Source organism: Lutjanus erythropterus, chromosome 8 (genome assembly GCF_056507025.1).
Source record: "Lutjanus erythropterus isolate fLutEry1 chromosome 8, fLutEry1.hap2, whole genome shotgun sequence".
NCBI classification, from domain to species: Eukaryota; Metazoa; Chordata; class Actinopteri; order Lutjaniformes; family Lutjanidae; genus Lutjanus; species Lutjanus erythropterus.
In genome coordinates this window covers 37,057,704-37,085,309 of record NC_139324.1, presented here as the reverse complement: position 1 = coordinate 37,085,309, position 27,606 = coordinate 37,057,704, and the positions used below count along the sequence as shown (strand labels likewise).

General features: G+C 39.0%; 1 protein-coding gene across 3 annotated transcripts; it reads right to left on the bottom strand.

Moving 5' to 3' along the window:
• agpat3 (1-acylglycerol-3-phosphate O-acyltransferase 3) lies at positions 1-27,606 on the bottom strand. Of its 3 annotated transcripts, none has more exons than XM_084725433.1 (10): positions 27,376-27,606; positions 10,069-10,125; positions 9,646-9,876; positions 8,718-8,887; positions 8,380-8,541; positions 5,895-6,048; positions 3,987-4,089; positions 2,351-2,426; positions 1,553-1,751; positions 1-1,124 (listed from the first exon to the last, which is right to left on the bottom strand). In XM_084725433.1, the coding sequence occupies exons 3-10, from the start codon at positions 9,821-9,823 to the stop codon at positions 1,033-1,035; spliced, it is 1,134 nt and encodes a 377-aa protein (XP_084581559.1). In that variant the 5' UTR covers positions 9,824-9,876; positions 10,069-10,125; positions 27,376-27,606; the 3' UTR covers positions 1-1,032. The 3 variants fall into 3 exon arrangements, with proteins under 3 accessions (XP_084581559.1, XP_084581558.1, XP_084581560.1); XM_084725432.1 differs by lacking the exon at positions 27,376-27,606 and adding an exon at positions 26,542-26,678; XM_084725434.1 differs by lacking the exon at positions 27,376-27,606 and adding an exon at positions 19,374-19,648.

The window sequence follows — 27,606 nt, the reverse complement described above, 5'->3', positions numbered from 1 at the left end:
TTCAATAGGTTTCAAACAATCTAGTATACTGTCTATGGCTCCTACTCACTATTTGAACTAAAAAACTCAAAAGCAATATCTATTTCCAGAAACAACATGCCTACTACTTGGATAATCCAGTGATGTCAATGTGATCAGTTTTCACATTTTCTTTTTTACATTTGACACAATTACAGATGAAAACAGTCTTAAATTATTGAGAGCAACCAAAACATTGTTCCTGGAAAGACACAACGCTGTTCAAGTTTTTCAAATATACTTTTACAGTGGTTTGAACACCATGAATAAAATCTTATTCACCTACATCGTACTGGTGTGGCAGCAGAAGTGGCAGCTGGAGGCTCTATCAAACCCAAACCATGCGTCTGGCTTGACACCTTGATGGTTTTTAATGGTGAAGGTTGTGTGATTTTGGGTGAAATGACCCTTCACGATAAAGGAAACCAGGCTGGGCCTCAAGGCACCGGTTCCCATTACAAGTCCCACTTAGTGAAAAACGGGGAGGGAGATGTCCTGCATGTTGCGGGGACACGCTGCTCCTGGATGAAGGTTAAGATTAAAAAGATCAGCTTGTGTTCTGTGGGCAGAAAGAATGAGCTCGTCGCCACTCCCTGATTGGCTGATGACAGGTGACAGGAAGTGTAGGTAGGTCGCTCAGAGCAGGAAATGGGTCCGATGTGACCTCGAGACAGGCTAGGAGCTTAACCTTGTGTTACCGGGATTTAATGGGACTTGGATGGGGACAGTGGGTCGCTAGCTGGATTAAGAAAGATGCGGGAGAATACAGGACTGCATCTCCCCCTCCTGATGTTCTGTGTTTCAGCAGAGAGCTTGAACCCCTGACCTTTCACACTCTAGTGCCATTAGTATCTCTAACTCTGGTCTCTATTATGTTTTCACAGCTGGGTCTCCTCCGCGGCCTGCCGACTGACTCAACAGTAGGAGGAGAATGGAGTTGGGTAGGGTTGAGACACCGCAGTACGGAGACGGCCGTACACGGAGGAGGAGGGGAGGGGGGGGGGGTGACACACTTTAGTTTTGTTTCTTGGCCTCCTGGTTGCCGTAACTGGAACCTGTTTTCTTCACCTCTGTGACCCCTATGAGGCGACGAATAGCTATGGAGGCTGTGGAGAGAACAGAGGAGGAGAAAAAGAGTGAATGAGGACAGCTACTATTCAAATGTTAAACATCACTGTGTCTTCAGCAGGTCAGGTTAAAGGTATAGTTTGCATTATATATTAGGATGTCAATAACCAACGTTTTGTGTGGGTGAAACATCCTGAGCACAGTGAAACAATGAGAAAAATGTGTAGAAACAAACACTCCCAACACACTTCCACTGGGTTATTAGGGATGAATGAAAGGGATCATGTTTATATGACTTTATATATTGTTTGTTTTCGGACAACATTTCAGATTATATCTTTAAATTGATAAAATATGTTTTGTTACCGTCTTTGACCGGCATCTACTGTAGCTAATACGCTGACTATAGATAAATACCTCATACAACCCGACCTTTAAAGAACCACTGCCTCCAGAGTTTACCTACCTATGATGAGGAAGATGATAAAACCAATGATGAGGAGGGGGGAGCCGCTGACGGCCACTCCACAAGCAAAGTTGATGAGGGGCGAGAGCAGCAGGGTGGCCCAAAACAGGAAGTTTAGCAGCGTCCATGGCCTGCGCTGTGGGATTACTGTGGGTCCGGGGAACTTGCCCTCCTTGTTGTACGTTTCCTGCAGGGCGTCCTGAGCAGGACGAGAAGAAGAATTAGTTTGGAATGTATTGATTGATCACTTCAGATGATGAAGTGATTAGTGAAGCATTAAACAAATATTTAAGACCTTACCAAGCAGAATTTAGGAATATTTCATACTTTTTAAAGGATTCTAAAAGTAAATATGAATTTAAGACTTTTTAAGCACCTGTAGCCACGCTGGCACTCAACACGCAACTGTTACATTGAGACTTTTAAAAAATTGGCACACATAAAAACAACCACCTTGAATAGTAACTACATAGTGAGTGACTCTGATGGAGCATCTACTTTTAAATGTGACTTAATTTAGTCAAAAATGACAGCGCTTGCTGGTAAATACTTTGTGCACTGGTGTCAAGTGTAAAAGGCAAAATTTTGTGGTTTTGTGTTTTTCTATTTTTCGGGAGTTAATTGTTTTGTAATCTGTTTCACAGCACTTGTTATCATGAAATACTTTTAGTTTGATCTAGTGTACCAAAAGACCTGTCAATCACTTTTACATATTGTGCTTTTGTATATTTTTGTGGTGGGTACTCCTTACATTTTGTCTACGGATTGAGCCTTTAATGTCGTCTATCCTCAGCTTACCTTCTCCTGGTAGAGCTTGTGCAGCCAGCTTGCACACTCCTGCTCATCATCTGGGATGTCCTCCACAGGGAACCGTCTGGTTCAGACAGAGTAAAAAAAAAATACATAGGAATGAATTTATTTTCACTGTAATATAAAGAAAAGTGCACAGTCACCTTCTTGAACTGGGAACAGACTTTAGAAAGATTAGACAGTCCATACATTACAACACTACTAGAAAATACAAACAACAACACTGACCCACAGTGGAACAGGCTTAGCGGGTCACCCAGTACTCAAATCGTTAACTGAAATTTAGTCCATCAATTGTGACATGCAGTTTCAGTTGAGGGACATTGTTTCCCAGATGTGGAAATTTTAATGTGAAGATGTTGCTGTTGTTTACCAGAGACAAATCTGAAAAAAAAAAATCCTGACAGAATGAAGGAACTACAACTCTCATAAACAAAGAAAGAAAATTAGTTGCAAACTATTTTGATAATGAATTAATTGTTTCAGTTGTTTTGCATTTAGTGGTTCCAGACTCTTCAATGTAAGGACTTGCTTGAGGTTTTTTCTCATTTATGAGGGTACATGAAGAGTGTTTTGGCTTTTGACTGTTGGCTGGACAAAATTACAAATCTGAAGATGTAATTTTGGGCTACAGGAAATGTTGATGGGCAGGTTTCACATTTTTTGGACATTTTATAAAAGATTATTCAAGCATTCGTGAAAAGACTGCAGATTGATTGATAACGAAGATAACTATTAGCTTCAGTCCTAACTGTAATGTGTCTCTAAGTCTTTAAAGACAATCACGCACACAGCAAGAGAGAGAAAAGTGAAGTGAAAAATGAAGAATGGAACATGATCAACCAACCTAAAAGAACCATTGGTAAGTTCTACATATTCTTCAGTCATCACTAATTGGCACTGCAACCTGATTAAAGGATTTATTTTCAAATAAAAGAGACACAAAAAATGATTCAGCTAAAACTGTATGAAAGAGTAAGACTCTCAAATCATAACATGATGGACAAGGAGATGTAACATACATTTATGATTGATCTAATCAAGATGAAAGACACTTTTGGTTCCTTTCAGACAGAAAGAGAACTGATGATACATCACTTGTGTCCTGTTATGGCAGTTTCTCACCACCAGGGGGCTCCCTTGGCTAAAATTCTCTCCCACTCTGCACCATAGATTACATTTTGTGCTGAGTGATTTCAGTCTCTAAATCCACAGAATCTACTCAACCATGTTAGCTGAAAAAAAAAAAAACCCTTCAGTACTCTTGTCCTTGTTTTTCTTCTGCATTTCTTTAATCCCGTTGTGCTGTCCAGAAAAAAAGACACGCTTTCCCAGGCATATCAGTGAGAGACATCCCATTCTGTTTCCATCTCAGTAGGAGTGCCCAGGTCATCAGAGTTATTGTTCTGAAACCATAAACGTGCTGGGAAAGTGGCCAACATTTTGAGCACTCTCTCACTGTCTCTTTCATTGTTATGGGACAAAAATGCAGCTGGTATGAGGCCAAAAGGTTTAAAATACATTTTCCACTTGAAGAAACTCGGTACATCTGGCAGTGTAATGCATCATTATTACAATATAACTGATGATTCAAACGTAAATGGAGGGTATCAGTGACACTCACCTTACGCTCATGTCAGCTTTGTATTTCTTTCCGTTGACGATGCCGAGCAGAGTGGGAGTTTGGTTGTCTTTAAAGTTGAGAGTCACATCATACACAGCAGTTACTGTAAGAGAGAAATGGACAGATTAAGAACAAAAGACTCAAGTGTTTTGAGTAGGACTGGCTTATATGGCTTATAAATGATGTCTCAGTATTTTTAGGCTATTCTGTGACACACAATATAGATCCTGATATACACATTTTCTCTAAAATAACATACCATAAATTCTCAAATGGTGCAAACATTAAGGCTGGGTGATATGGACAAAATCAAATATGATAATTTGTCTATTGATATTGCAGCAATATTGTAGGGAGGACAATTGGTGCGTTCACAAGATATTAATAAAATAAGAGTTTTGAGAACTGCCCATCAATTATGTGGATATAATGACTAAGCAAGTAAAGAAAAATAATAATAATAACAGTGGTATCTCGTCTCATATCAGAGTATCAATACAATATCCACCAGTATAGTCCACCAGTAGAGATTTGACAATACAGTTTCCACTGCAGAGCTATACCTTAGTGTCCCTTGGGTTGGGTACCAAAATCCGGTGCCAGTATTGGATTGAATTGCACACACAGATTGTGGTGCCTTATTTCACCTCATTTGCCACATGCCTGAGCTGTCGGCTAAGATTAGTTGCCGTGTGGTGCAGACATAAACACATCACCAACCCAGCAAAACTCCCTCTACATGGCTCCAGCAGCAGGTACCAGTAGCTACCTTAAACACAGTTAAAATGCAAAGCTAAACAATCTAAAGTTGGGCTTTATTTCACTCAAAATTACATGATAGATACATGATGGATATCAGCCTATCATGTCTATATTGGAGGATATTAGACGATGGCTATAATAATATCTGATTTGACAGATTCAAAGTCTGTTTGTGAAGTATTTTTTAATTAACTCTACCAGAAAAAAATTAATGAAATTTGAAGAGTCAGAACTGTTTCAGATTTGATTTCAGATTTGGTTTGGTCAGAATTATGGAATATTAAATATTAAACTCTGCAGTTGCTCCTTCGCCTGCTGTCCACTCTTGTTACATTGCTCGTTTGTCTAGCTGCATGTGTATGCTACTCTTGTTCTCTTGCTGTGTTGCCTGGTGCTGTTGTCTGCCACTGTAAATAAGAATTTGTTCTTAATGACTTGGCTTGTGAAATAAAGGTAAACTCAAATTACATATAAAAATGTTTATGTATTTATATATTCAAGAAAAGTTAAGCAGCTTGACAGTGAATATATTGTTCAATGTCAACTCTATATTCATCTTTGCAATCACAAAAGCCTTTTGCCTTTTTGTGCTTCGTCAGTTCAGTCACTGTTACCAGCACCAAGTATGGTTTTATCACTGGTACTAGAAAAAACCCAAATGTTACCCAACCATAAGTGCCTTTGTTGTATGTGTTGAGCAGGCTATGTGGCAAATCAGGACTGGATTCTCTGGAGTCCAGCTGTTTCGCAAGGTAATGTAATGTGGGCAGCAGGACTGCTTTACAACGCTCTCAAGTGACACGAGAGCAACAGCTGGTGGCTGTAATTGACCTCTAAGCTGGTTTACCAGTCGCCTCAGAAGACTAGAATATAAATACTGAGCAGGACGCATTGCAACCAAGCAAAGATAAGGGAGAGGAACGCGTTAACTAAAAGGGATGCGACTTCTATTGTGGGGACATCGTTTAGCTTCAAATAAAACAAAAAATATGGTACAATTATTGTAACCATTTCTTAACTGAGTTTGCAGAAAATGTATTGTTTCTTGACATAAAATTATAGAAGGTTTTGGCCATATCTCCCATCTCTACTTTAGAGCATGATTAACTTTGTGTGTGTGTGTATGTGTGTGTTTGTAGACTCTACCTGTGCCTTTAAGACACTGCAGCGTCGTGGTGAATCCTTTGGTTCGGGGTAGCAGGTGGTATTTGAGCTTGGGCAGGCCTTTACTCTCTGCGACCTGCATACTGATTTGGTGCTTCGTCTCTGTAAAGCGGGTGCCCTCGCAGTACAGCAGAAACTGCGGAGGGAGAAGAGCTGGGTTAATACCTACACACACACACACACCTATGAAGAAGAATCACACAGACTTGAGGTGACCTCCTTTCTCTTGTCCCATTCACTACCCTACTTCTGCTTGGTTGAATTACAGATCAAGTTCACCTCAAAGTAACACTACGTCATAATAAAGTTACTATCTTACCTTGATAGGTAGATGAAAACTACTAATGAGTGTTTAGTTTGTTTATCTGAACACATACAAACTATGTCATTAGCGTTGGCCTAATGCTTGACTTAAGGGGTAATTAGCTCAACTGCTGATCTTCCTAATCTCAGTTGGCTGAGTCACGGTGAAAATCTGTAACTCAAGGTGCTTCACACCTTAGCAGGGTCCAATGAGAATGTGTTTTTTTCACTAGCCCATCAGGTAACTGGGTCAGAAATTTACTTGCCCAAAGAAAACCTTTACTCGCCCACACAACACAAGTTGTTATATTTATTAGTGGTTAGACTAAGACTAAGGTTAACTGTTATGTTTAATTTAGGGCTGCAACATTCATAAAATAGAAAAATAGAAAATAGTGACAAATATCCATTCCAGCTTCTCAGAGTCCAAGTCTTTTGATAATAAACAAAGAAAAGCAAGAACTCTCCATATTCAAGAGACTAGAAACAACAGTTTCTGCCCTTTTGCATGAAAAATGACTACAATTAATCAATTATCAAAATAGTTGACTAAGTCAATTCTTTTTTATCACTTTCCCAGTCAGGCAGGTGAGTTGTAAGATTCAGTAGCCCAACATGGCATTTTATTAGCCCTAGGCAAGCAGGCAATAGTTATTGTTGAGCCCTGACCTTCAGTCACACAGCAGGACCTGCTGCCTCCAGGTAAGATGCCATGAATGTCAGACACTTGCTGATTTAAACAGAAAGAAGCTGTTCTGACTCCCAAAGCAGGGTGAAATCCTCCTCCTCAGACTGTTTACGCACAGTGGAGAGTGCAGTTCATGAGGTTTTATGAAAAAGAATAAACACACACCCTCCTGGTGAGAGACTTTAAATACAGCTGGTGCACTCAGTGAACTCATGCGTATATCTTCACAAAGATCAACCGACTTAAGAGAAACTGGGTGAAAGGGTAGCATCAGATTTCCCTCATATTTTTCCCTGTAAAACTAGGATTATTCTTAAATCATTTAATTCCAGTTCTTCATCACAACTTGGATCTTATTTTTGAAGTTTTGGCCGTCATTTTTATTGGTAGTAATAACACTGTATTCACCAAGTGAACAGCTGAGATCTGGAAGCACAAGCCATGACACAATCGTACAGCTTTTTATAAATTCTCAGATTAGTCAAACTGGACCAAAAACTAAAGAAAACAAAGGCAGCCAGTAACATCATGACCCATACTGCACAATGTAGATGGGCCACAGGCTGACTTCCTGTTTGACCTCCTGTTTGACCTCCTGTACTTGCCGTAGTTGTGTGCACTCATTCCTGTTCAATATAGAATGAGGGATTATTAATCAATAGGAGTGTCACAATTGTCCTAATCCACAATTTAATTTGACTTTTGATTTTAAGGTCAATTAAAGTTTTCAAATTCTTGAGTAAAAAGATCATCTTTATAGTTTTAAGTGTGATGTAACAGCTGTTAAGCTATGCTGTGTCATTTTTTTTTCCTGATATTTGTTGCATGCACAAATAGGTAGTGGTGGAGAGAAAAAAAATGGTGAGAGAATTGCCAGTTCTGTTTTTGATTTTGATTATTGAAAGTTTATACTTTTATTTCGATCATTTTTCTATTTAATATTGAATTATGACCCTCATAATAAAACATAACAAAACTGAAAAATGCCTATTCTAATTCCAAGGTGAAATCTTCATATTGTTTTTTTTTTTTAATTGAAAGCCAATTTATATTCAATCAATTTTCAGATTAATGTTGACACTGTAAGCAACAGAGGCCCATCACTTGATTTACACATTTTATTGTACAGCCAAATTAACTGGTTTGACAGTTTGTTTCTCTTCTCTGTGATCTCATCAGCAGACTTCGTGAGTACAGTGATCAAAACCAGTAAGATGATGGATACGCTTCAGAAACTAAGCTCAAGATGTAATAAACCAGAATTTCCACATCAGTCTTTTCTGAGTGAATATTTCATAATCTTGATTGTGAAACTGGGCTACAGTTGATCAGTTGCAAAAACACACAAACTGGTATTTGCGCAAATGGATGTGTAGCAGCATGAAAATGAATCTTACACACAGGTGACTACTACTACTAGGCTTGCACAGGCATGCCAGAAGACAAACAAACACTGAATATCTGATGTGTACCTACCCACATACATTCAGGATAGTCTTTGAGCCTGGTCAGCCCTTTGAAGACAGTCTTTCGGTCCTCCTCCCACTTTCTTTTGCAGAAGACTATTTCTAGGAAGTACCAGGTCCAGCCAATCAGAGGAACCTTCAGTAGCTCATGTTTGGCTAGCACTTTTGAACTCTAGAGACGGAGGACAGGCATGTGTTTTTAATGATGAAGCTTGGATTTTCTCACAATCAGGATTGAAGTCCAACCTGGTCGTTAAGAGCAGGATCTCATGTTGACGAGCATTAATTCAATCATGTAAAGATGGGAGGGGGGTTTGAATTACAGTCATATTTTGCTACATTACTGACCCCTAGGACGCCAAATCTTTCACACATGGTCCAGCCACACAGGAAGTCGATCTCGAAGTTGTGGTTGAGGATGACGATGACATGCTCTTTGCCAAACTTGTCCACCGTAGCCTGGTCGGTGTATAGGGTGCATTCTGTGCCCGACCACCACTCCAGCAGCATCACCAGCTCTGCACAGAGGCAACAACACATCAAGAGCACATTTCATCATTTATAGTCAAGGACCACAACAGATGCTCATTAGACCACAGACCCCCAATTTGAGACAGTTTTGTCTTCAGGAATCCCCTCTGAGAAACTTCTTTATGGTAGATGCTTTTAGCACCCAGCACCAATAGTTGTTCCTGCAATAATGTGATTTTGTCTGTATCGCCCAGCCTTGTATGAGAATTTACAGTGTCATTTTAAAGAAATGTGTATATTCAGATATATTGTGAAATGGCCCAGAAATAGAGATCTTATTTCTAAACCATATACCAGCCCTAGTCAGTAGCCAATTGTGCTACTTCCACCTAGGATTGACTAACCAATGTGGCCATTTACACATATATATATATAAACCAACATGTAGCCTGTTAGCTCAATGCTAACACATAATAGGAATTCATTCATTAATGTGCTAATAGAAACTAGCAACACTGTAGTTTTATCTCAAACAGATCTATTTAAGGCATATATTTCCTCTGCTCTGCTGTCATTGACAGTGGGGACCTGGTGACATTGTGGAGAATTTAACAGCTGTGCGCTCATATTTATCTCAGCGCTAAAAGGAGACTGACTCTCAGACATGCGCTCAGCAGGTGGCCAGGTCAAGTGCGACACTACCTGCTGCCTTTTCTTATTTATATGTTTTGAAATATGAAACTTGGCATTTGCATGAAAGAAAAATATAACTACTAGCAACAATGTAGGAGTTTCATCTACTCACGACTCCAGAGGGAGTAGGAGAGTCTGCAGTTGATTCTGCGATAGAGCTGCTTGTTGATCGGCCAGAGGATGCAGGTGCAGAGCTGAATGAAGTTTATGATGAGGCCGCTCACCACAAACACAAAGCCCATCAGCAACTGCAGGATGAACAGGCTCTTCAGGTAGGCCAACAGAGCCATGACTGAGGAGCCTGGAGAGCTGAGTAGGCTCCTCTCTATACACTCCGACCAACCTGAGAGAGGGCAGAATCCATTAATGAAAAGAACTTCATTGAGAGATGTGGAAACAAAAGAGCACAAGGGTAAAAATAATGGGAGGGCGAACAATTATAGACTGATGGAACAGTGGAGACAAAAGGATGTGGTCTGTTGCTGTGCACACAAACATGCTTTCAGAAATTTAAAAAGACAGCGGTGTTTCTTACCACGGTGGATCCTTTTACAAGCCGCGTTTACACGGTCCTTCAGCCAATACTACAGACCTGATGAAGAAAGCAGAACAGAGGTTGATGTAACAGTGACAGAAGTGACACAAAACATAAAAGGCTACTGTGCAGTGTCATTATAGTCAAATTTAATAAAGTGCACCATGCATGTTTCATCAGACAGACTGAACTGTATTAGTTTATGACAAGTCAGAAATAGCCTCTTTTATTCCTAGTATCATTAGAAAGTTGACATAAAACATGCAAATAGTTTTAACCACTGGGTCTGCTTCCTGTTCATACTGAATAAACAGGAAACAGGCTCAGAACATTAATTTATTTTATCTTGTTGAAATCCTATTTATACCTTTGGTCTATCTTGTATACATATTTGCACATTTTTCTGTTTACTGTTTAACTTTTTTATTGTTGCTTCTCTTTGTATCCTATCCCTTTTGCTGCTGTAACAATGCAAAATTCTCTGTTGTGGAGTTAGTAAAGAATTATCTTATCTTAAATCCTGCAACAGCATGTCTCATACTGTAGCACATGAGTTTTGTAAGTAATTCTTTAAAAACATATTTCACGTTCTCACGAACCATACACTGTGACATCACAGCTGTGAAAAATCACACTTGGTTTGATAAGGAGTGTGATTATTGAGGTTTTACTTTTTTTGTTGAAGTTCTTGGTTTGCCCTGAGCAAAGAGGCAGAGGGAAGCACATGTCCACATGTTATGCACAACTAGCGCTGGGCATCGATACTCGTACAGTTTCTACTCTCCCATGTACAAATTGTTTTGTTTATTAGCAGTTACCTAATAACAGTAAAAAATACAGTTAATTGTTATGTTTAACCTCCATAAAATGTCAGGAAATTGTGAAAAATATCCATGTCAGTTTTTCAAAGTCCAAGGTCATGTCTTTAAATGGTGTGTTTTGTCAGTCTAAAACCCACAGATTAAGTTTAATATGATAACAAATGAAGAAAAATGGGAACTCTCCATATTCTAGAGGCTGAAAACAGTATTTCCCGCTGTTTTGAATGAAGAATTACGTTAATGCTTAATCAATGATCAAAATACCTTAAAACTAAAATTTAAAAAACTTTTTTTTTTTTTACCACTTGCCCAGTTGAGCAGCTGTGTTGCCAGATTTACCTGTCCAGCATGCCATTTTACTTCCTTAATTCCACCTTCTCAAATATTTGTGGTTTCTTTACATCTCCATGGCAGTAAACTGAATATCTTTGGGTTGTGGACAAAACAAGACGTATGAGGACATCATCTTGGGCTTCGGGAAACGCTGATCAACATTTTTCACTACTGTACTGACCAAACAACTACTGTAATCGGTTTATCAAGAAAATAATTGAATAATCTTTAGTTGAGGCTGTATTGGTGCTGGAGAAAGGGGACTTAAAACAGATAAATCCCTAGTAAAGAAAAGGCAGCAGCTGCTAGCTTGTTTACATTCTTACTGTTGGCGGTCAGGTTAGGTTAACATGCCATTTTCCACATGTACGTTGTTAGCTCAGAAGTTGTTTCTTGAAGCGATGAGGATTTTGAAAACGACAACACAAAGACAGCATAAGGGGAGGAGAACGCCACCTGAAATAGTCAACCAATAGCAGGCTTACCTACAGACTGCATCCTGTAAGTCAAACTATTCCATAAAGCTTAATACATTTCAGATGGTTCCAGCTTCTAAGATTTAAGAATTTTCTGTTTATCTCTTCTGGGCTGTTGTTTGCCAGTGTAAAGTTTAAAGCTCTGTCTGTGTTTGTTTGAGTTTCCTTTAGGTGCTCCAGTTTCCTCCAACAAGTCAAACACATTTAACACAGGTGAACTGGAAACACCTAATTGTCCCTAGGTAAGGATGTGCCTGTGTTTGCCTGATTCTCAGGACTACAATAGGCTGGGGACGTGTCCAGGCTGTTTCCATGTTTGTACAAAGCATGCCGGGAAAGGCCACACCCCTCTGTGATGCTGAATAAGAATAAGCAGTAATGGAGAATGGATGGATTGGAAAACGGATGTGTTATTATGCAGGTTCCTTCCACAGATAATACATTTATAGTTTGTACAAGGCCAGATGCCATTAGATGCCGTTTGCCGAGATGCCGAGAACATCTCGCATTACACTATGTACTGGTCCTCTGCTTGTTTGAGCACTGTCACCATAACGCTTCACAAAAATATCAGGCATTGTTGTTAAAGGTGACAATTACTATCAGTGAGTGCCCATTGGGGTGAGCGCAGACCCATGTGCCCAGCCTTGAATGGGCTGTTCCCACATCTGCACCAAAGCCCATTAAAGTGTAGGTCAAGCCAGCTTAAAGGTGTTCTGAGAAACATTCCTAATCTGAGTTGTTCTTTTGCAGTGGCATCTGTGGACACCCAATCCACTTCAGGACTGATGCCTGGGCCTCCACCTGCTTTGTCTTACATAATAACTTTACATTACATTATAAGTTTCTTTTTTAGTGACAGAATCAACTATCAAAGTCTCCTGGTTGCTCAGATGGAAGATCCTTTGCTTAATGTCATTCCTGCACTCTATCTCCCTCTTTCCTGTCCTCAGTTCAGCTGTCCTATTGATTAAAGACAAAAAAGGCAAAAACAAAAAGAGAATTATCTATTCAAAAGTATTTTTAAACAAAACAAAACTAAATGTCATTAAAACATGAAATGAGGGTCTCAAATACATATACAATAAAACAAATGAATAAAATAAAGATCCAGTCTTGATTTGCAAATGATTTGATTCACCAGAACAAACACTTTAACAGTACAGCATCAATACTGCACACCATAGAGTTTAATTCATTTGGAGAATGTAAAATCATGTTGTTGTGCTCCCAGTTATTTTATGATTAACTAGGGCTGGGCAACATTTTGATATTATATCAATATCATGATTTGAGACTACACATAGTTGATTATATCCTGATAAGGCATAACTGTTTCTTTTCTTGGTTTTAAAGGCTGTATTACAGTAAACTGATATCATTTTCTGAACTTACCAGAGTGTCCTAACTATTCTATTATTTTCCTTTATCGGCTTAGTCATTACATCTACATTATTAATGATGATTTATGCAAAATCTCATCGTCTGACTGCCCCGAATTCTACAATCAACTGTTGAGTTTCTGTTTAATTTTTCTCTCTAACTGTTTGATCAATAAATGTGTGCAAAAGCAAACCTGTGTCTGATTGGTATAAGGCAACACACATTTACATCCACACTTTGAACATGTAAAAACTTTTATTCACTTAATTTTAAACACCATGACAGTGGCATGCATTAAGCTTGTGCTGGTGCCACCTCACGTTTTGAATTTGATCACCTAACCATTAAAATGATATATGCCATGACACATTACTTGTAATTAATTCATTTGTAATGAAAAGTTTCTCCACTGTCCCAGAATCGTCCCACACACCATATCTTTGTGACCCAGGTGCTATTTTTATTGTCCCAGGGATAATGGGACAACCTTAATTTTCGAGGGCTGTGTACAATATTGTTGCAATATCAATAGAGGTATGTGCTCAAAAACATTGTGATGTTCTATTTGATTTTGTCTTTGTTGCCCAGTTCAATGATTAACTGGGCAGTGCTAGCACCATCAACATATGTACAGTCACCTGCATTCACTGCAACAACTGTGTCAGCAAACCAGCGAAAAAAAGAGGCCGTCTGGTGTTTTTCTTTTTAGAACAACAGCCTGCATGCTAGACAACAAGGGAGAGTCAGAAACATTGTGTGCCTGCGTGTCACACTGGCATAACAGTCTTCAACCACAGATACTCTCTTGTTCACATGCTGTCTGTTATGACTACTTTCTTGTTTCTCCAAACATCTATTTTTTCACAAGTGAAACAACAGAAACAGAAATATATGACAGTGAAATTCCTAAAACAGACAAAAACATTCTTAACCTTGAGGATTTCATCTATCCTGACAAAAAAAAAATATGGATAAAGAAACACGCCTCAATTTTCAAACAATGCAACTATATTTTCAGACATCCTTTACCTCAAGGCTGCATCATATTGCCTCAAAGTAATATCTCAGTTAAAGACAAAGTAACTAAGCAACCTTAAATTAAGCAACATACAAGGCACAGGCAGCAAGACTTCTCCAGTGCAATCAATCCCTCTTAAACACTGTAACACAATACACAGAATAAGAAACTGGCCTGGGTGTGAAAGGAAGGAAATTAAATCTTACATGCACCTCCCCAGAACTTCAGCCCAGTCTCTTGGGCAAATGAACACTAAAATGTGTCTAAACCTCTGCAGTTAAGACATGCTGAAGTGTTGAAATACTGCATGTGTGCATTGCCTGATGGATCTGATTATCTACAGTCATCAACAGTTGTCTCTGCATCATGTTACAGATATGAACTTTGTTCCTAGCAGGAGAGAGTGACTGTGAGGAGTAAAGTTAGACTATTGCACATTTCACTAGTAGCTCCTATGACATATTTTGGAAGGGTGGCAAGTTACAACACTAAAGAATCAAAGAGGATGTTGTGTGGTGAACAACTGCTGCATGTGATCTGTTTTGGTTGCAAGAAAGTCACTCAACCTGATTTTCTCCTGTATTTGTTTATAACAACAAGCTTATAAACAAATTGATGGCAGTATAATCTATTTAGTAAGCTTAAACCTTTGCCCCAGGATGACAATGAGAGGTGGAAAAAATACTTACCTCTCCCCTACATCTTGTCATTTATAGTCTTCTGTTTTCACAGTAGATATTACACTTCCTGATGGAAATTACCGGTAAATGTTCAAATCTTAAAAGTTTATTACTTTGTTGTCTCAAAGATGATGTGAAACATTCATGCTTGGCAGAGATTGAGGCTATTAAGCCCTGGACCCATGGGCCACCGAGCCCCTAAACCTGCTAGCCAGTGTACACTTTTGGTGTAAACTTATGCAAGAACAATACAGAAAAGGCTATTTAACACACTTAAAACAGCCTTCCTGAACTGCTTTGTCCATTTTTCCCTTAAAATGTGATGGGGTGTTTCCTAAAGATAGTGTTTCCAATGAAAACAAGCTTCTTGGCTAGCAAGAGAAACTGGTGGCACACAATGCAGTACATTGCGCCTTTAGATGCGTCATATTCTAGACACTTAAACCTGCTTCCTTTTACTCCTGAATTTTTGTTGCCATTTTGTTGTTTCATCTTCCACCCTTTGTGTCTTTGCTTCCTCTGTAAGGTTCATGTTAGCGGTTAGTTTGAGTAGGCTTAGTAAACCTACCCTGCAAAAGCCCCAACATATCAGTAGCTAACCAGCAACAAGTGCTATTTGCTGTTTTGGACAAAAATGTACAAAAGAATTGGGATGTTTGTGGAACTGTAATGTTGGTGAAGGCTCACGGTATGGGGATAAAACTTGGTGGCCAACCAACACACGATATTAAGTGGCCACAGAGGAACTTTATGTGGCCACGGGCCATCAGTTCAGCTCATGGTTAATGCTGAACCCTGCTTGCGATAGGATTATCCAGCAATGCACACAAGGTAAATACACTTGTTGAGAGTGTCATTTGATACAGTAGGCCACTGGCTATCAATCTGGGGATTGGGACCCCCAAGTGGGTCGTATGATAATTTCCACAGGTCACCAGATGGTTCTGGAAAATAAAATAAAATATTATAGTGAGCAACGTGGAATGAGGACCAGGAGGCAACTCTCAGTCTCAACCTAAGAGGCAAGCTGGCCTCAAAAAATAACCGCCACCTCATTAATGATTTAAATTATAAACTTGCAAAAAGTAACAACTGCATTTTGTAAAATGCAAAAAAAAAGCTAATGTAACAGCTGGAAAACGAGGGCTGTATGTTAGAGTGGGGAATGGCAGCTCCATTGACTGAAAAACACAAGGTGCTAGTGTTTCTAACCGAGCACAGAGCTCCCACCAAGCTTCAGTAATATTACCCTGCCTTTCTGCAATATGGATTTTTTGTGGGGTCACTGACACCCACCTGATTATCATGGGGATAATCAAATAGGTTGCAAACCACTGCTGTAGGCCACTGTTAAAACTTTTTTTTAATTATTTTGATTTGTTTTTGGTAAGAGGGGCATCATGTTATTCATGCCAATTATCAGTTCATAGGTACTTTGTTTCCATTTGTTTCCATTTGTTTCATTTATAAATTCACTCTAAAAATACTAAGCAAACTTGGAAGAACAATAAGATCACTTCAAGCCAAGTATTTAGTGCTTTGGTGTTTTTTTTTTGTTTGTTTTTTTTTTTTTTTTGCTTTACAATCGGCCAATGGTTTCAATTCACATCAGTACTTTCTGAATATCTACCAAAGGAGACTTCAAACTTCCTGAAAAAAGTGAAAACATTCAACTTTCACATTGTGTTGTTTGGCCACAAGCAGCAAATGGTTCCCCAGCCAACTTCTGCTGTGGCAACAAACAGCAATTCTGTGTGTGACAGTTCAGACAGATTTTCAGACAAGCTGTGACCTTTGTTCTAATTTTCCTCCAAGTTCTCTTCTCTCTGCTCCTGCCTTGGGAAATTCATTGAGTTATTCAACTCAGAATGACCGTAAATTTTCGCTCGAGTTGAATGAGAAATGGAGGCCTTGATTCACAGTGCCTTGAGCAAAGGGCATCTTACTAATAACTTAATGTGCATTCACGTCACCTCTAAATATATCTTCACTTTACAAAAGGCAGCTAACGAACAGCAGTCAACATATGTGCTTTGAGAATTGGTGTCAAAGGGGCACCCAAGTTCTCAAGAGAATATTAGTGGAACCAAGTTCATACATCTTCATTTCAAAAAATCTCTTGAGCACATTCTTGTTTGACTGCTGCTTTTCAAATTAAGAGCTGTACATATTCTAAAATGAGGAGACCTTTTAGTCAACTTGGCTTTTGTTCGTTTTTACTGCGTCATTGTACACAAAGCATGGCAAGAGAAACAGTATAGGATGGAAGGCTGAAAACTTCACAAATAGTTTTGTCTCAAAATGGCCTAGCCACAAAACTAACCATGATGAAAGTAGGAGCAGCGCAACACCAGACAGCGCGAGCCACGACGTCCTCAGCTCCTATACTGACTGTCAATGCAGTCGACTAAAGTACATTTTAACCAGATGCTCACAGAACTTTCTCTCATGCTGTCCAGCGTGGCTTAGTGTTCAGCAGACAGTGCTGTCAACCACTCGGCAGGAGAGACACCCTGTGGTGCGCTAAGATATTAATCACTGGACTATGAGCCAGACGAACATTTTCACTCTCCGTGATGTGTAAACATCAAATTTTCACAGTCAGATGATGAAGACACTAAAATGAAGAACTAATATAGACTGTTACAGAAGTTAAGTGATGGGCAGCTGCTCTGCTGTTTCATTTAAAGTGAGGCTGGGTCATATATCAGTTATATTGGTTATAATCGAGAATGAATTAATGTGCCATAAAACAGATGACCATATTGTTATATCCAAGTTTTCAATGTTTCCACTGATCACTGCTGAGGGGCAGTTACTTTAGTTCAGACAACCATAACGTGTGTATATCAGCTCAGATCGCAGTGTAATAGTTATTGGAAGGCTGTGTGTGCTGCCACAGAAAAGAAATAAAAAGTCCCTGTTCATCTAACGTTACTATGGTGTCTTCCTGTCTCCTTCACAGCAGAGCTGGTCCGTGAAAAGCTAACTTAGCTAGTTAGCAGCTATGAGTAACTGTGATATTATGAGGTATCACGAGGAAACAAGATCAATCATCTGATCAAGTCTGCTACTCTACCTGCAGCTTCCAGCTCTGAAAAGTACCTGAAAGACCTTCGGTTTAAGGCTGTTTGTAGCCCAACTCATAGCGGCACGCTAGCTTGCTCGCTTTCACAATAAACCCCTCTAGACCTCGGTCACACAGATAACCCACAGGCCCACCTTCTGTAAAGGGGAAGGCTCAAAAACCAAGGCTTACAAAACCAAAAGTACTACAGTAACACCCCACATTGTAAATACCCCACTACAAGTCAATGTTCTGCATGCCATACTTTATTAAAGGTGCGCTACTATTACATCTGATGTTACTGGATTAATATTGCAGCTGTGTATGATGCATTTTACTGCTGTGGGTGTTTAAAGTTGTGCTCATTTCATCTACTTTATATACTGATGGGTGAGTGAATCTACAACAATGCATCATTTTCCATAAGACGATCATATTTTTGTACTATTTGAGAATGTACAGTATGTTATTTTAGAGAAATGTGTATATAAAAATGTATGTATACATCTTAAAAATACAGATATTATTTTTAAGCAATGCCACGAGCCCTAACTAATAGGTGACCAACTGAACAGGGGAGTGAATAAGACATTTCTCATGCATCATAGGTTTAGGTGTTTTTGAAGACATTAGTAACAAGATCAATATACATCTTACAAAGCCTTACAAAAACACAATATAAACTACTACAAACAACTAAATACCCTAAATCTTTCTCTACATCCAAGGTCGTACATAAACGATAGTTTGGTGCTCAGGACAAATGTGATTGATTGGATCAGTGCTCTATTTCAGCTATTCAGGTTAGTAGTTCAGTATTAAGAACAAGCAAAAAAAAAACCCATTTACATGAAATTGTACACACTTCCACTCACTCACCAGACCCAATCAGAATATCACCATTATTGACCTTAAAACAACCATTACTGTGACACATTATCACACAAATCAAATTTTCTCTGTGGTGTGATGGTTAGGTGCTCTCTTGTCTTGCATATTTGTCTTGCATGGAGGTTTCAATAGTCTCAGTAACAAAGATGGAATAAAAGAAGTTCGGAGAAACTAACACTGGGTTTGACCATGACAACAGCCAGTGGAGGTTCACTTCGCTGTGGGTGCAGGGCCCACCTGTGACCCAACTCAGCCTGGAGGAAAGATTAGAGCCACTGACTGGGTTAAAGCTGCTTAAGGCTGGACAGCTGCTTCTGCTCTGCATCACCTGAATACAGCTTCTGTGCTGACAAATGACCACTGCTTGCTAGGGGTCTCTGATATGATAAAAGACTGTTCAATGTACAGTAAAATACATCAACTAAATACTAGCAAACCTCAGGTACCACACCTTTGTCGAATGAATCAAGTAAATGTAAAAGCCTAATTTGACTTGCAAAGTCTCTTCACTTACCAGTGTGATAGGCTGAGTTAGGCTATGCTTTAAAGTGCTATGCTGATTTCTCTATCCTTTAAAATAAATTTGGGAAGGCCCATTCTAGCCTAGCCAGGTCATGTCTCTCGCATTTAACTTACCAGTAGACATAGTAGGCCATTGCCATGACCACCAATGCCCCACAGATCCCAGTGAAGATCATCACAGCCCCCTGGTTCAGCATTTTGGCTCCTGGTACCTCACCAAACTAAAGCCAAAATAAAAATATACAGAAAAGGCCTGCACAGAGCAGTGGACAGTCACAGGCTGCCCGGCTTCACAGCCATGATAATCCCACAGAACGAAAGAGGGAGATTATGATGATGGCAGCAAGAACACAGCCAGACTCAGGATCCTGATGGAAGAACTGCCTAATCAGCCCTATTGAGAACCAAAGAATTTGTTATCACCCGAAAAATCACCAAAAAGAATGGATCTCTATTGAGAACAAGTGCAAAAAGAAGCCCCAAAAAACTCCCAAAGGCCCCTGTGGATTCTTACTCAAGTCCACTAATGAATGCTAGGGAAGACTGATGGCTCACGTCTGTAAGGGGGGAGGCTCACACACGTAGGCCTACTGTAAGCAGTGTCTTACATGCATTCCCATCCTCTAATCCAGTGGATCAGATTAGTGCTGATTAGCAGGCTATGGGCACCCTGGATATGTCACATTTAATTAACGTTAACAAAGAAGAAGGCTGGGCTCTCCCATACCACTCTGGAGTTAGCAGAATGGCATCTGTTACGCCCAAGGAACCAATCAGAATGTAGAATTTCTTGCCTCACCTTGCCATTGGCCACCTGTTATTAGCACCTATTATTGGGTAGGTGTGATAACCTCAAAGAAAGAACAACAGTTTCCTTAAACAACTCAGCCACTAATACCACTAACTGAGTTTGTGTCTGAAATCATTCAGTGTTCAGCAAGTCACTGAAATTAAATGATTAGTCACAGTTACTTCTCAAAAGTATCTGAATTATCTTACCAATTACCACATTCTAAAAGTAATTAGTTACTAGGGAAAGTAACTTCTGCGTTACCTTTAAATGTTTGATTTTACTCTCTTATTAATGCACACACAGCCATATTACTTTAGGGTGACATCTGTCAAATTTGTATCTATCATTGTAGCTAGTATCACTAATACGAGTCATTAACCAGAGGGCAGCAACGATGGTTTAAACGGTAAGACTTAGTGGAGGAGGGCACACAGGATGCTGGATATGTTAACCAAGCAGTGCATCAGTAGTTAATATATAATTATGTGATGAACAGTTTATATTCTATGATGAAAAGCGAGCTCACAGTGCCTGAACTGTAAACTGTGAAGAACAGTAACAAGTAACAAGTCCATTTAAATTTCAGTCATTGTAATTGAGTTATGAATTGAAGAAAAGTAATCAGCTAGGCTACATGTCTAATAACTGCTAAATATAGTGGAATTATGGTAACACAATACTCCCAACACTGCTCATTCACTACTCCCAACTCACTTTCTGGAGGACTATATATGAGCTCAACATATGGTGATGGAAAAAAAACACTGACAATCAGCTGTTTTTCCACAATGCACTGTGGGATTCTTTGAGCCTACTATATAGGGTGTATAATCCTCACTATGCATTTGGACAGCACTACAACATGCAAAGTCACTAAGAAGTGTACTTTATAATGAGTCGTGAGTGATTTCAGACAGTCTGTGTTCAAAGCATTAACTGTGAGCAAAACTTCTCAGCAAATGAGCAGGGTATAAGTGATTTTCAACCACACACGAGCACAATGTGCAAATTTCCTGTAAATTTCCTCAAATGCCGTCTTTCAAAATGGTAGTATTCAAAATTGTTACATAGGTTCATTTCCATTTCAGGTCAAAACTGACCTAAGAAACAAGCTGACAGGACAGCACCTGGCTGCATGCCTCAGAACCTCAATAAATGGACCTGACTCTGAAGCCTACCCATACAGACGGGCGTTACAAATGCTTTTTTCCCCTCAAGGCAAGGAAAATTACATGTTCCAACAAGGAATGCCAACTGTGCAAATAGGCACATGACAGAGGACTTTGGAGAATATCTCTGGACCAAAACCAAAGTTAAAGTGTTTTGATCTCTTGAACTTATTTTGAAAATGTGAAATGTATTTTATAACATAGTTATTTTTAAAAAGACTTTGAAACTTTGAAAACTGAAAATGTTGTTTAATGTGTAAACAGTTATTTATGTTGACATAAATATATTTATTTATTCTGAGTAGCTATTCATTTGCAGTAAACAGTTATTCATAAACCTCTGTTTGAGCAGTTTATTACCGAACCCATCTGTCACCCACAAGCAAATTCTCAACCTGTGGGAAACACTGTATCGTCTTCATGTAAGCTGTGCTTTGTTTCACTTTGATCAAGTATAATTAGGGATGATTTAACCCAAAGCCTGGAAATCAGCGTTATTTATCCTCGCCCTCTCCTCTTGACAGGACCTCAGGTACTGTAAATTATTTACAACAGATCTGTATTGCTCAGACACACAGAGATGACAAACAGGGTTAGTAGGCAAGCCAGCAAAAGCCTTTGGGTTCCTACACAGAGCTAATGTCAAACATGGTTCAGACAAGCTGGCAGAGAGATGCAAAAATAAACTCAAGTGTTTTATGAAGCAAATAGGTCAAAGGTTAGAGTACAGTCCTGAGGCCTTACCACTGGGCATTAAAGCCAAATATAAACAGAGAGATAAAAATACATTGTGATGGCTGAACAATGAAGGTCATTCATGTTTCAAAGCATGAAGAGCTCCTGCACATAGCACCACTGTGCTGCTGAACCCTCAATAATTACTTCAGTAAAAGACCCTTTTTGGTCCAACGTCATAATTATGTCACAGTGTTAGCTGGAAACAGAGGAAAAACTGAAATGAAGACAACTATGGTTAAACCACATTAGACGAAACCTTGGAGACGTGCATGAACCTCAACAAAACAAACAAAATGAACTCACAATATGTCAAGAAAGGAAATATTCTCAGACCTTTTTTTCCTTATTAAACTACAAAAATATAACCCATCATCTCTGCATTTAACTTTCTAATATGAATTCGACAGACAGGAACAAACTAGAACTCACAGAAGTAGTCTTGTCTAGTTCCTACTGTCACAACAACCACTAACACTGGTTTGGTCAAAATCAATCTTTAGATAGTCTGCTCCTACAGGCCGTTTTCCTCTCACTTGTCCCGCCGAACTTAATGCACTTAGTGCTCCTCCAGCACTCTGAGCTGTAGCAGCACCTATCACTCTGCAGCCCATTAAATTAACTAAATAAAACAACTGGAGATGGACACAGCCAATCGCTGATATTCTCGTCCAATCGTCCAACTCTATGGCACTGGAAAAGCTTGTCCATCCATTGAGTGAGAGTGTGTGGGACAGTCGGTCTGGTTTCATTGTTCATGTGAACTTTTTCAAGTAACGACTGACTAATGACTTTAAATATTCAGAAAATCTCTGATTTTCTGAGGTGAGCCAACAAGGCGTTCAAGCTACTGTAAATGAATGTGTTTAGGGAAATTTTCTGCCTCCACCTAAGCTCTGCAAACAAAAAATGTCATGTTTACCAGCAGAAAGGGGGTCTCTAATGTTTGTTTGTTAGGTCATGTGTGATATTTTAAAGCCACATCACTAAACACCACAACATCCTAAAGTTCCTCTTGGTGTTGCTCTTAGCAGGTTAAAAAAACAACACTGAAAGTGCATTCACTTCCTTTGATCATGACCACGTACACACAGGCCAGAAAGCAGAAACTTACATGACAAATGACAATACAAGATTTAATTTAAACATAGTCAGGTTAACATGGGATTTCACAGTTTCACAGTAAACAGAAGTTTTCACTGTCATGGCAAGAGATTACAATAATAGGGACCACAACTATCATAGTCATCTGTATCATGGTATTGTCTAAATGGGCTGAAAATATTCAAAAAGGACTGATACAAACTGAAATCATTTATTCAAGCTTTTTATTGAAAAGCTCTCAATGTTTTCATTGATGCAAAACAAACCCACACTGTATGCTGTATCTGAGGGACTGTTGCTGTACAGTATTTACTGTGAGTTTTTCAACCATAATTTAATGATAATTCAAATTTAAGGCAATAATACTAATCATCTGGGCTGTAATTGTAGTTTGTCATGAAACCAGTAATGATTTCATCTTTAGACTCAAAGTCGTAAATGGCAATAATACAACCAACACACTCAGTGAATTATAGTAGTGACTTCATTAGATCTTTTTAACATTATCAACACATCCCACAAAAAGACCAAAACCAGCAATTCATTGACCCTAGTAACACATACTGTCTGTGTAGCCATCTACCATCTTCCAAAAACTATTAAAAACACAATACAGATTTTAACATTTGGGTGCACTGTAAAGAAAAACATCAAGCTGTATTTCAAAAATTGTTGGGTGTGTCTCAGAGTAAATAATCTCAGCGAAAGATTATAGGATGGGAAACCTTAGTGAAGAGAGAATTTTCTCTCACTTTTTAAGAAGTGTGATCTCAACAGTTGTTTAAAAATAATTTTGAAAAAAGTGTGATTTGATCGTGGAAACTACTCAAATATTACATGTGTGTACAGCCTTTATAGAGGGGTTTATCACAGAGAGCAAAGAAAATATTTCACAAATGCAGTAAAGAGCTAAGCTGACTGATGTAGAATGACCTTGCATCACTCAACCTAACCTAAACATGGTCACAACAACCCATTTCAAAGCTCCCTCTGGGCTCTGGATGTAGCCATAAGCAAGCCATGATGACTGATAAGGCTCAAGGATACAGAAGGTGCTTCTTGTTGTAGTCAGCAAAATATAATGGGGCTGAAAAAGGAGGTGGAGGGGTTATTGGGTGTAACTGCCAGACAGCTCGAGTATGAATGTTCAAAGTTACTTTGAGATCAACCAGATTGCCACAAAGGAAGTTAATAAAATTACACATTGCTGGGGTGGGATTACCCTCTAAGATGGCACTGCTTAGATAAAGGCTTATCTTAGCATGCACTCTATGCCTCAAAGTCCTATAGGGCAATACTCTGACTTGATTAACTGATAAACAGTTCAGCAGATTACTATGTGCAAACAGTCACATGTCACTGGACTTTGAACAGTTTCTTCCATTAACAGGTGCATTTGTATGACCTCTGACTCAGATATACAATCAGAGAAGTTTTGAGGTAGATGCTGCAGTTTGGACATCATTGCAACACATTCAAGTCTCTGAATATGCACTTGCATTTATGAGGCCAAAGCATTGACATTGTACTTAGTTTGACACTTTTAGACACTGGGATGCATCAGTCAATTATTTTCCTGATTAATCCATAAATACTTGTTTAGTCTACAAAATCAGAAAATGGTGAAAAAGATTAGTCAGTGTTTCCCAAAGCCCAACAACCAAAGGATATCCAGTTTACTGTCATCAAAAGGTAAAGAAAAATAATCACATTTAAGAAGCTGAAAACAGAGAATTTTAACTTTTTTCCTTAAAAAAATGACTCAAACAGATATACAGATGATTCAAATAATGGAAGATAAATTTAACAATCCATTAACTGTTGCAGCTCTATATACACAGTCCTGTCCCATTGCATTAAAAATGCTACAGAGACTTTTGAAATAAAGTAGAATTTGAAGGGATTGTTAAAGTAAAATTAGACTGACTTATTCTTACTGAAAAACTGAGTCAGTGCAGTTTTTTATGTATTGTGTGTGTTTTATTTATAGTTCACACACACACATACACATATTTATAAAGAGCAGTGGTGTCAGCGCCTCAATGTGTGTGTCTACATATATCATACTATATCTATATCTGTGTGTGTATGTGTGAACATACATATACAGAGGAAAGTTGTCTGCCTCTTGTCAACCAGACAGATTTATCACCAAGTTCTAAACTGAAACATTTTGAGTCATAATTATTGTTTGCTGCAGGTTTTATCTGAGTCACTGACAAATGGCTGTTAGGAGTCCCTGCGGTCAGCAGGATGAAGTCATGATTATGCTGAAAAGATTACACGGTCAAGTGGTAATTCTCTCAACAGCAAATTAACAGATTTAGATAAGTGGCTATTTGTCTTGGTCATTTATCAGATAACTGAAAAACATATATCTTACATATTAACTAATGTTATAACAATAATCATTAATCACTAGTACTGTCCAGAACTAAAGCAGTCTACACATCCCCCTTTCAAGGTCTGATGCATGCAGATACACCTAAGAAGTAGCTTTACAACATCAACCAGGGAGTGAAAATACATATTAGCGCTGAGAAATATGGCTTCTGAATAATATCTCTGTATTGTTAGGTTATTCTGCAAATATACAATATATTTATCTGATTTTTTGTGTATTATTGTAACTTGTAATTATGTATGAGTCTTTCATAGGTATATGATTTTATGTTGTGTTTGGTAATGTTATATTACCATGAGATAGCAATTAAGTTTACTGAATCTGAATAATACATATTTTGTCTAAAATAACATACTATAAATTCTCAGTTCATGATCTTATGGAATATGATGCATGGCTGTGGATTAAAATACCCAACAGCATATAAATTAGTCAAAAATCATGTACAGCAATAAGATGTGACATACACATTAATGCAGCAGTAATATTAATCCATAAGAATTATTATGATAGTAAAACACTGTCAAGACCCATTTTCCAGCACAAGGACTACTTTTAAGTAAATGTTGCTTAAATACTCAAAGAATTTTATTAAGGTTTAGAATACTGAACCTTTGGTGAAGTAAGAGCTAGGTGATATGAACAAAATCAAATATCACATTATTTTTTATCACAAACCTCAATATTTGCTACACTACTGTAGGCAACTTTAGAATATTACATCACTTTACTGCAACACAGCCTTTAAAACCCAGAAAGACTTGTACCATATCATATCATGATATCCAAAATCCAATACCTAGTCTCATATCATGATACTGATATATTGCCCAGCCCTAATCATATTCCCATTTAATAACCATAATTAAGTCAGTCAAGCCAAATGCTGTGTCAATGGACTAGCCATATGTTGTCTTATTTAACTACGTGGACAGCAACTATCATGAGAATACATCTTCCTCTTGCATAATGCAAGTACAGTCACAGCCTTCTGATGATCACTGGCAAAACACCAAAACATCCTTTAAAACACTGCTAGCACAAACTGTCAGGAATCATCACAGTAATATTACTTGCCCGTCAGGTTCTGTTCGCCTCGTTGGTTTAAAATTAAGGCTCGAGCTTAAAGTTAGCACTGGCTGGAAGAGCCGCAGACTTGAATGAACTCCAGTAACCTTTACGTCTGATGTGTGGTACGACAGATACGCAGGTCAACCGGGAGGCAGCTGGTTCACTTGACGTACAGCAGGGTACAGACAGGCGGCTTGATAACAGTTTTTATAAATGAACCCATCGACCCTGCTAACTCAGTGCACCTGACTTATTTTAGCGGCTCCATACCCCCTGCATAAAAATACACAAGCTGACAATATGAGTTGTTGCGGCGTGGCTAGCATAAAAATGCTAAATAACCAACTAGCCAGCATGCACCTGTCCCCAGCCAGTGACTGGGCTTTTCGTTTCACACATGTCTTGACTGCGGCCGCGGTGAACTCAAAGTTGCATACGCATATCAATACACATCTACGCTTAATAAAAACAGCATTACCGATGTGTCCTGCTGTTCCTCCCAGACACAGCACATAAGTTAAAGCTAGCTGACAGGACCGTTAACCTGCCGTTTATGTACGGCACAAGGACAGACTGAGCAGCTAACGGTATAGAGTGAGCGGCTAACGGTAGGCGCTAGCATGCTAACTTAATAAACCCGGTGAAGCTAGGGTAATGACTGTGTTTGGAGAGGAAGATGGAGCAGGCTATTTGGATTGTTAAAATGCTATTGAGTGCCAAATTTCCGAAATACATTTTCTGTACTTAACTAACTGACCCGTGTGGCTGGCTAACGGTATGCTATGCTAGTCAGCCGGCTAATGCTAACAGCCAGTGTCAGGAACGGCACCCCGGGCTTACCTGCAAATTATTCACTTGGGAGTCGGGCGAGTCTGTAGATTTTGTTCTCCTCCTTCGTCCCTCTCTGGTCTTCACATGCGCAAAATAATACTGTTAAGGATCCGCTCTGACTTCTTTCGTTTCCCGAAACGCAACAAAAATGACTTGAGCTAATGCGATTTGCAAGAGCGCTATTGTTTGTCGGTTAAAGCCCCACATTTCCTCAAAGCCCATCTGAAGGTAGCATGCCCT